The 11077-nt window shown below is 35.6% G+C and overlaps 2 protein-coding genes across 3 annotated transcripts; one reads left to right on the top strand and one right to left on the bottom strand.

Annotated features, from left to right (window-relative positions):
- Positions 1-2788: 2788 nt before the first annotated feature.
- LOC139864401 (uncharacterized) lies at positions 2789-3592 on the bottom strand. The gene has a single exon (XM_071852979.1). It carries the CDS (start codon positions 3590-3592, stop codon positions 2789-2791), a length of 804 nt encoding a protein of 267 aa, XP_071709080.1.
- An 891-nt stretch (positions 3593-4483) lies between these two features.
- On the top strand, positions 4484-8537 carry LOC139862961 (probable alpha,alpha-trehalose-phosphate synthase [UDP-forming] 7). Of its 2 annotated transcripts, XM_071851592.1 has the most exons (5): positions 4484-4642; positions 4748-4848; positions 4948-7011; positions 7440-7713; positions 7945-8537. In XM_071851592.1, the coding sequence occupies exons 3-5, from the start codon at positions 5024-5026 to the stop codon at positions 8257-8259; spliced, it is 2577 nt and encodes an 858-aa protein (XP_071707693.1). In that variant the 5' UTR covers positions 4484-4642; positions 4748-4848; positions 4948-5023; the 3' UTR covers positions 8260-8537. The 2 variants fall into 2 exon arrangements, with proteins under 2 accessions (XP_071707693.1, XP_071707692.1); XM_071851591.1 differs by lacking the exon at positions 4748-4848.
- The last annotated feature ends 2540 nt before the right edge of the window (positions 8538-11077 follow it).

The following is an 11077-nucleotide window of genomic DNA, read 5'->3' as shown; positions in this document are numbered from 1 at the left end:
TAAATTGCTTGGTAAACATGCCGTATACATAGGAGGTGATATTTCTACATTTAATTTTGATTGAATTCATAAAATTTAACATCATTTTCTAAAATACTCTCATATGTGTAAGTGGAGGTGAGGAAAAAACTATAAAGAGTATTTTGAGAACTATATAAAAAATTAATAAATTCATTAAAATTGAAAGGTACAATATGAAGTTATACTATACATTAATTCCAATTTGTCACATGGTCAATTATTATATTATGATGTTAGTTTGGGAATTTTACAGGTAAAGAGTATATAACAATTTTCCTCCTACGGTTGTGTGATATTCTTTTTTAGTCCCACAAAACTTGTAGCTATATTAAAACTTGTAGCTATATTATGCATCTCCGGTGGGATGACAATAAATTTCGATCCATCAGATATTTATTCAACATAATTCTTTTAAATGAATATGAATGATTTAAATAGATGATAAACAATACATATGAATAAGAATAATGTGAAAAATTAAAAGATCAGATATTGATGACATTTATCGTCTATGAATATATTCATTTATCACTCGAAATACATATGTGCATATAAAATATATACATGCTTACTTAAATATATCCATATACATCTACGCATAATTATCCATGTACATTATATAAGCTACTAACATGTTATCGGCAATATAGATTGTAAAGATACAACTATATTAATAGTATAATATTCACAAATCTTACATACATTACATATATTTTTTAAAAATACTTTGATGATTTCTAATGGCGTATCCTATCGTATACATGCATAAAATGCATAAAGGCATAATATTCGCATGAAATTAGCATCAGGAACACTGAGAACAACAGTTTTGTGAAACTGTCCGTCCAGCGTTCTCCGCTGTGCAGGCTGCTTCCGTCATGCGTAAGCCCTGAAGGCCGCCTAGCGCTTAAGCCCTGTCTGGAGAGCGTCACATCCAGCATAAATATCGAATCACGAATAACAGAATGAAGCATCATCTGACACGTGTCCCCGAATACTCCGGTGGATCTATCACTATAAATAGACCCCTTGGGTCGTCATTTTACACATTCAAACACACTGATAATTTGTGACCAGAGATTTCACCTTTCTCTCTCACATAGTATTTTCTCTCACTAGAAGTCATCCGGCTAGTAGCTCAACGCTCAGCGGACAAAGATTGATTAAGCCACCCCACAGATTTCTATATCTGTGATCCGGGTCTGCAGGGATTATTTCCCGAGGGTAAACATCAATCGGCAACATTCCCCCACTTTTAGCTATATACTTCTTGTATTTGTGCTGACACACTAAGCCTTACCTCATAAGGACATATGTGTCAACAATGGCGCCATCTGTTATCAAAACGAATCACCTCACCGATACTGACGACGAAAGCGAGGATAAAGAATTGGTACCCATAGGTGTAGGCATGATACATCCATGGAAAGCTGGACAACGGAGGAAGGCAGAGGTGTTAGAAGATTGGAAAGAACAATTAATATCATTTCCTTCTATGTTTAACACAAATTCATTCGATAGTCCAGTAGTTATAGAAGCGCGAGTTGCTAATTGCATAATAGGCAACGTTTATACTGACACAGGAGCTGGAGCAGGCATTATGTATGAACATTGCTTCATACAGCTTCCTAAACATGTACAAGAAACAATGAAGGAAACGTATGTGTCGTTAGCAAGTTTTACAAGTGAACCGTCTTGGTCTGAAGGAAGTATTCTTCTTGAAGTAGTTTTGGGCAAGCCACCCCTTAAACGCAAGGCCAACATACAGTTTCTGGTGGTAAAAGCAAATTCACAATACAATATAATTTTAGGAAGAACTGCCTTAATGACGTTTGGGGCTGTGACGTCAACCGTGCACGGCATGATGAAATTTTCAACGCCTGGCGGAATAGCAACGCTATACGCAGAACGGAAGAAATTAATTGAGTGTTCTCAAGTAACAAATACAACAATTAAGCCAATAATACATGATGATGGGTCAATCTCGCCAAATCCATAATTTCCAGATCAAAAGATCATAATTGGGCACACGTTATCTATGGAATGTAAAGAAAGATTATACAACATTTTGGCAACGAATTTAGACGTCTTTGCATGGCAACCGTCTGATATGACTGGTGTTTCAAGGGAAGTTGCAGAACATAGGTTAAATGTGAATCCTAATATACATAGGTTAATATACATCCATTGTTGACACTTATGTCCTTATGAGGTAAGGCTTAGTGTGTCAGCAATTTCATTCATAATATATAAGAATATCATTAAAAAAACTTAATATCATTAAAAAACTTAACATCTAACGATATTTGTTAATCCGCTTAATTCAACGGTGATATATGAATATGAATGAATAAATTATATTTAAATGGATGGATATTGATATTGGTTGAAAAAATTAAATGAAAATAAATATGAATATGAAATTACCTAATTTATATTCGAGTTTTTTTTTTTTTTTTTGAAAAGCAAAAGTATTATTATAACTTATAGAATGTATCGTTACAAGGCCCTACATTCAACCTATACAATGTATGAACAATAACGGAGCGAATGGACATATTGGAATATAAACAATTGAAGTAGGAATCGGGAGCATCGAAGCCTTCTTAGCAAAATGAGGGAACGAACTTGATAGAGACAAGCGGGGAAGGAGGATGCAACCGTACCGATCAAGCGGCGACAAAGTTGACAAAACACCAACCCATTTAATCTACCCACATAAGCTAAAGAAAAAACTCCGGCACTACCCGATTTCTGGGGAATCGAATTAGCCAATTCCCACGCGATTTGGAGATGGAACCGAGTAAAACGAAGGGTTTAAGAGCCATTGGTGCCATTCAATAGGATTTTTCTTCCGTGTTCGGGTTGAGATCCAGCTATAGCTTTGCGATTGAATTTCGGAGATGATCATAGCAGGGTTCCACATTTTATTTGAAAAGACTTTTAAGTTTCTATGTTTCCATATAATATAGCATGCTATCCATTTGGTGGCAAGCCATAAAGATGATCCAAAGGCGTTTTGTGGGAAACCTTGATCGGAGATGATGGCCCCGTTTATGTCGGAAATTGAATAGTTATTTTGATTCCACCAGTCAAGTATTTGTGTCCAGATTGAGGAAACCTTAGGGCAAGTGATCAGCGCGTGTTCAATGGATTCGATATGATGTTCGCATAAGGGACATAGGATGGTGTGTAGATCAATTCCTTTTTTATCTAGTTCACTTCTAGCAGGTATCTTTAGCTGTATGACCCTCCAAGTAAAAATGAAGACTTTTTGTGGGACGAATTTGTTACGAGGTATATCAATGTTTCGAGAATGGATACCGTATTTGAGTGCATTGATCAGATTTGATAATGATGATGTAGTGAATATGCCAGAGGCGTCGAGGGTGAATTTCCATGCATCGGGGCGATCTGTGATACACACGGATGATATTAAATTGTTGAGTTCCGTCAGATCATCCAATGCCCGGCCGCTAGGTGGACGGGACCAATCCCAGATTCCAATAGACTTGGAATTATCATACGATATTCTGTCGGCAACAGATGCTTCTTTTTGAGATTCCAACATGTAAAGTCTATGGAAGAGAGATTTGAGGTTATCGGATCCGATCCATATATCGTGCCAGAAACTAATCGAGGTGCCATTACCGATGCGCTTTGAAATTGATGTTGTGAAGTGAGTTCCTAACTTGTCCGCAGCTTTTCCGGCCTTAATAATCTCCTTCCAAATGGTGCGACCTGAAATATTCCTGCATAAAACATTAGTATCCAACCCCCCTCCCGCCCCATAAATACTTTTTATAATTTTTACCCATAGAGCATTATGTTCATTTTTGAACCTCCACCACCATTTTTAAAGGCAAGATTTGTATTAGAACACGAAAGATACAAAAAGATGTATGGCTTCTATATAAATGAATTGTTATACACAATAAAATACTTTATTTTATGTAGTATAAATATATTTCAAGAAAAAGTACAATTAACAACTACAGTACTTATGTATCAGATACATCCAGTAAATTATATAGAAGTACATATCATTATGAATTCGTATTTATTTATTTATTTATTTAATAACTTAATTTATTCTACCAAATAATAACGTCATAATTAGATATTGTTTTGTCCAAATTTAGATACGTATATCTAAACACGTGAAGACCAAGAAGACTGACACGTCTTTTGTCATAACAAGCGCGTGACGCAAAATATCCAGTTGGCACCCCTACTTTCTTTGCTGGCCAACCTTATCCCTTTCAACATTTTCAATTTTAATAATAATATAATATTTAATATTTAATTAATTACTGTAGTACTAATAACATAAACACTGTACGATATATTAAATATTAAATATTAAATATTAAATATTAAATATAAATAATAAAAATATAGATTTAAAATTAATGCACCATATACCCTCCTTTCTCTTCTCTAACAGCTTTTACACACAGATACAACGCCTATACACGTTCAAGATCCATCACATCTATTATATATCTTCTATTATTTACATATATAAAATCAAACCCTAGATTTTGTTCTGAACTCAAAATTAAAATTTCGATTCCAAAATTGATCACGTCAGTCGTTCAATCCTTATCTTCCGCTACAGGTAATTTATATAAATTTATAAACATTAAGTAATACGTTTCCATATTTTCTTTTAATTTCATGTGTTTAGGGTTTAGGATTCTAATTTGTGTATTTTTTTTCTAAGGATAAATTAGGTTAATGTATGAGGTCTGTTTGTAGCTCTGGACTGAAAATTGATGTATTTTTGACTTAATTTTGCTGATTTTGACTTTGATTTTAAATTAGGTATTGCTAATTGCTAATATATCTGATCTGTTTGTTTTGTTTACTATATGAAATTAATGATATTGATTCTCGTGTGATGCTTTTTGTGCTTAATTTCAGATCATTGGTTAGTTAGATTCTATTTGGATCAAAATTTGGGGTTTGGTTTGGTGTTGTGTTTTGATATTAATCCAAAATGATTTCGAGATCGTATGCGAACTTGTTGGATCTAGCAAATGGAAATTTCCCTGCTATGGAAGAACCTAGAAGGAAGATGATATCTAGGACAATGACTGTACCTGGTGTTTTAACCGAGCTTGACGATGAACAAGCTCGTAGCATTTCGTCTGATGCTGCTTCAACGGTTTTAGCCGATAGGTTAATCGTTGTAGCAAATCAGTTGCCAATAAAAGCTACTCGTAGGGTTGATGATACGACAAATGAATCGTCGTGGAGTTTTAGTTGGGATGAGAATTCGTTGTATAAGCATATTAAGGACGGTTTACCTGAAGAAATGGAAGTTATCTACATAGGTTCACTTAAGGCTGATATCGATGTTAGTGAACAAGATGACGTTTCGCAGATATTGTTGGAGAGGTTTAAATGTGTACCTGCTTTTATTCCTCCAGAGGTTTATGATAAGTCGTATAACGGGTTTTGTAAGCAGTACTTGTGGCCTTTGTTTCATTACAGGCTGCCATTTTCTGCTAGTCATGGTGGTCGGTTTGACCGGTCTTTGTGGGAAGCGTATGTGGCTGCAAACAAGATTTTCTCACAGAAGGTGATTGAAGTAATTAATCCAGACGATGATTACGTTTGGATTCATGATTATCATCTAATGGTTCTTCCTACATTTTTGAGAAGACATTTTAATAGGTTAAGGATGGGGTTTTTCCTCCATAGCCCGTTTCCATCGTCTGAAATTTACAGAACTTTGCCTGTAAGAGAGGAGATATTGAAGGCGCTTTTGAATGCTGATCTTCTAGGGTTTCATACGTTTGATTACGCTCGCCATTTTCTTTCTTGTTGTAGTAGAATGCTTGGTTTGGAGTATCAGTCGAAACGAGGGTACATCGGGTTGGAATATTATGGGAGGACGATTGGGATCAAGATTATGCCTAGCGGGATCCACATGGGACAAATGGAGTCTGTGTTGAGACAACCAGATAAACTAACGAAAGTTCGTGAGCTTGAACTTGAATTTGCAGGCAAAACAGTTTTACTCGGTGTTGATGATTTGGATACTTTTAAAGGTGTAAACTTTAAGATTTTAGCAATGGAACAAATGCTGAAATTACATCGTATTTGGCTTGGGAACGCAGTTTTGGTGCAGATTTTGAATCCTGCTCGTGGCAAAGGGCGACATGTGGAGGAAATAGAAGCCGAAATCAGAACTTGCACTGCAAGAATTAATCAAGAATTAGGGTTTCCGGGGTACACGCCTATCGTGCTTATTGATAAACCACTTAGTTTAACCGAAAAGGCTGCGTATTACACTATATCCGAAGCTGCTATTGTCACAGCTATTAGAGACGGTATGAATCTGACTCCGTACGAATATGTTGTGTGCAGACAAGGGATTTCGGGTTCAGATGGGTCTAATTCGCCTCAAAAGAGTATGTTAGTGGTGTCTGAATTTGTGGGTTGTTCGCCTTCTTTAAGTGGGGCCATTCGGGTCAACCCATGGAACGTTGAATCTACAGCAGAAGCCATGTACGATGCTATATCCGTATCCGATTTTGAAAAACAAATTCGTCATGAAAAGCATTATAAATACGTTAGTAGTCATGATGTGGCGTACTGGTCAAGAAGTTTTTTTCAAGATTTAGAGAGGACTTGTGCTGACCATTTTAGGCTTCGATGTTGGGGTATAGGATTAAGCTTTGGGTTTAGAGTTGTAGCACTTGACCCCATGTTTAGAAAGTTGACTGCTGATGTCATCATGGATGCTTACGGACGTTCTCAAAATAGAGCCATCTTGTTGGACTATGATGGCACTGTTATGCCACAAGCATCCATTGATAAATTCCCGAGTGCGAATGTTATCTCGATTATCAACAGACTATGCAACGATCCTAATAATACGGTGTTTGTCGTTAGTGGACGTGGTAAAGAGGATCTCGCTAAATGGTTTGCCCCGTGTGAGAAACTAGGAATTGCAGCCGAACATGGTTTCTTTTTAAGGTATTATGTTACTATCTTTATGCACATACATAAAACTAGTCAGTCAGTATACCTAGCAATCGAGTCGGGTTGGGTGACAGTCGAACCCAAATGGGTCAGCTTTTTTTTAACGGACCCAATCGGGTGATGTCTGGTTTGGCTCAAGACCCAATTTTTTCCTACATTTATAATAATGAGATAAAAATCTTACAATGAGCATAAATGAAAACTGATAATTGTAAACTAAACCGCAAAACAAACCTGAAACGCGAAACTGAAACTTGAAACGTGAAACTAAAACTGTAACTGAAACGCAAAACTGAAAACTGACTGAAAGGTGAAATTGAAACTGAAACACTAAACTGAAAACTAAAACGCAAAAATGATAACTAGCAGTCACAAACATGTATTTGCAAATCTGGAATGCTAAAAATAAGTAAATGATACAGGTGGCCAGGTAATAAAGAATGGGAAACAAGTGCACAAAATGCTAATTTTGGATGGATGCATATGGCAGAACCTGTTATGAGCTTATATACAGAATCCACTGATGGTTCTTATATTGAAAGAAAAGAAAGTGCATTGGTTTGGCATTTTCAGGATGCCGATACAAGTTTCGGCTCAGCACAGGCTAAAGAAATGTTAGACCATCTTGAAAATGTACTTGCAAATGAACCGGTTGTTGTAAAAAGCGGTCAATACATCGTTGAAGTAAAACCACAGGTATTGCATCCATACTTTTGACAGATACATAGTTATCGGATGGATCAATTTCGACCCATTAATGGGAAATGGGTTTCTTCATGTTATATCAAATGGGTAACTGCAATAAGTTGGGTAAGAATGGAACATGCCAAATGGGTCGGAAGTGACCCAAATTGTACTTGTGTTTAATACATTCAAATAACTATGCTAATCTTAAATGGTATAACTGAAGGTTTTTCACTGTTGTAGGGTGTGACTAAAGGTTTAGTTGCAGAGAAGATATTTACGTCGATGTTCAAGGATAAAAAGCAGGCTGATTTTGTACTTTGTGTTGGAGATGATAGAAGCGATGAAGACATGTTTGTGATGATTGGTGATTCAATAAAAGCGGGCATAATCTCACACAATAAATCAGTGTTTGCTTGCACCGTTGGCCAAAAACCGAGCAAAGCTGAGTATTATTTGGATGATACGATCGAAGTTATAAACATGCTCGAGAATCTTGGGGACATTTCATTGTCGGATCATTCTGAAGAAGAAGAAGATTCAGGGAGCTCGTTCTGAGCGTTCTCATCCCTCTGCTTTGTATCTTTTCGGGGTTGACTATTCTTGGTCAAAATTCAAGGCAGAGATTGTACATTCTGAAAGCAAGGGGTAAAGAAGGCATTTTTTTTTCTTGAATAGGTTACAAGGGAGTTTGTTTTGTTCTTTCTATATTTGGAAACATAGAAGATTGATTAAGAATATGTGGGGGCATTTGTTGGTACATTGTGGACATAAAAGTAAATGTTTTTCTTTGTTTCTGTCTGATTGAGAACATATAATGAACTCTTTGATGTAAATCTTGATAGAGTTTACCCTATTTCTTTTATCTCTGATTATCTTGTTGGAAAGGGCAAACTAGTAATTTGTGGCTCATTGGTTTATATTGCCTGCTATTATTGCTTCTTTGCTTATAGGTATTTAAAAACATCATAATCTTGATGGTTCACGTTCCACTATAAACTGCTGCCATCATCACCCACCATAAAAAAGATAGCAGTGCATTATCAGCCCATTATGGGCCCAAGTCAGAAAACCAATCTCCATAACAAAAAGCCACAAAAGATAAACATTTCGGTGCATGTAATTAGTTGTGTACGCGTTTACTTTTATCTAGTTATTATACGTGCACGTATCTGTAGTTTTGGACCACTCTAAACTTAAAAGATGACAATACCACAACATGACCAGAAGCTTTTTAATGTGTACAAATATAGGAAAAAGGCAGAACATAGCACATGTACATTTTTCTATATATAATTTTTTTTAAGTGTGTATGTATCTATATAGATGTAGTCTTTTTTTCTTTTCGTTTTTACGTAGTAACATTTTTGTCAAGATGTCTACGACATACTATGCATATGAGAAGTATGCGTTACTATCGCATCAGAAGATGGTCGAAATTTATGGTGAGGTCATCTTCTTGTCTCTGACATTTTTGGTTAATAAGGATGTTGACATGGTTGGCATTATAATGAGTAAGATTATTTGCGACGATAAAAGGCATATATATAACTATTTAAGACTGTTTATATCAAGTGGATTATGAACATATATAAGCTTTATGCAGTCTATAAGCCAAACATGCATAAATAAAGTTGTTCACTTTTATTATCCAAGTATAATCATATTTGCTTTATTGAAATGAAATGACTTCCACAACTGCTTATGATCAATGGGCCCTTTGCACCAAGCTACAACTTATGTTTTTTCATTTTCGAAATTCAATTCTTCACTTGAAATTCAAGATATATCCACATAATATTCAAGAACGTGAATCTGAAATTAACCCTTTTGAAAAATTCAATTGTACGTCAATCATGTTGGTAGAAAACGATACACAAAGTGTAACATCTTACACTTTTATAGGAGACACAAAAAGAAATAAAAGGACTAAGCACGTAAGTACATATATGGACATATGTTAATGTAATACATAGCGTGTCAAGTAAACATGAAGTGATAGTACAAGATATTAAAGTAAGAATGTGTCTACCTTTGACAATTTTGTTAGCGTGTTAAATAAAGTTGGATGGATGGATACAAATAGTTCTATTTATGTCGGAACACTTGAAACTGTTCTGTATATAGATAATGTTTGGTTGTATTAAGATTGAGTTGTATACTAATAATGGGTAAGTGGTGTACTTGTAAATTACGAGTATTTAATTTTCTTATTGAATTCTTAATTTTGTTATTTCATATGCATTTGATCTGTTTAATATATAGTTTTCATGACCATTGGAATTACAATGATTTACTGATTTTCTTCAAAAGGTATGGATCTGTAACTGATTTATTCATCCCGATCAGGAAAACCTTAAGAAACGGTAAAAGCTTCGGCTTTGTACGCTTTGCGGATATCTCTGATTTAGATTTTCTCCTTAAGCGATTAAATAGCATCTATCTAAATGGTAATTGGTTGCGTGCGTACAGAGCTTTTGAAAGAAAAGGACCTTCACTGGTTAATAAAATGCATCGTAACCAAGGACCTACACATCCTGCCAATCAACCTTTCGACAATTCAGTTCCTCCTAACCAACTCCCCAACAATCGTCATTCTGCAAGTTCAATTCCCTTTGAAAAAAAACAGCCTCCCAAAACACGCTACATCCCTAAAACTTCAACCGTTAAAACAAGCATCCCTAAGTACAATGAAGACAAGAACCTGAAAGAAAACCCTCATGAAAAACTCAACCAAAAAGTCCCAAACCCTGCTGATAAGCCTCGAGTTATTGATTTGGAAGAAGAAGATTCGAACAAAAAAATACTTTCAAGAGCCATTATAGGTGAAATATTGGACATTGATCTAATCGAGGAATTTCCTACACTTTGCACCGCTGAAGGTCTCTCCAAATTCAACGTTAAATATCTTGGTGGACTCGATTTATGTCTAACCTTCGAAGACGATAAAACTATTGAGAATATCTTAAATAATGAAGATCACATTCTAAGACAATGGCTTAAGAACATCCGTCGAGTTCAAGAGAAATCATTCCAATCGGCCAGGCTCTCTTGGCTCACCATCAAAGGGGTCCCAATCAATTGTTGGTCGGAAAAGAATTTTAGAAAAATTGCAAGTTGGTATGGTCCAATACATGATCTTCATAATTGTAACTTCAATGGTAATCAGAACTTGGTGGTAGGAAAAGTACTAGTAAAACTTTGGGGTCAAGAAAGTCTTATAAATACAACTGTCCAAGTGAAAATCAAAGAAGGTTTATTCTATGTGCAAATTATTGAAGATGTTGCAGGTATAGTGGAAATAGAGATGGAAGAAACGGATTCATCTTTTGACCTCACGGATTCAAACAGCAACTTCAAAAATGAAAACGAGCAT

This window comes from Rutidosis leptorrhynchoides, chromosome 8 (genome assembly GCF_046630445.1).
Source record: "Rutidosis leptorrhynchoides isolate AG116_Rl617_1_P2 chromosome 8, CSIRO_AGI_Rlap_v1, whole genome shotgun sequence".
NCBI classification, from domain to species: Eukaryota; Viridiplantae; Streptophyta; class Magnoliopsida; order Asterales; family Asteraceae; genus Rutidosis; species Rutidosis leptorrhynchoides.
This window is presented reverse-complemented; position numbering and strand designations above follow the sequence as displayed.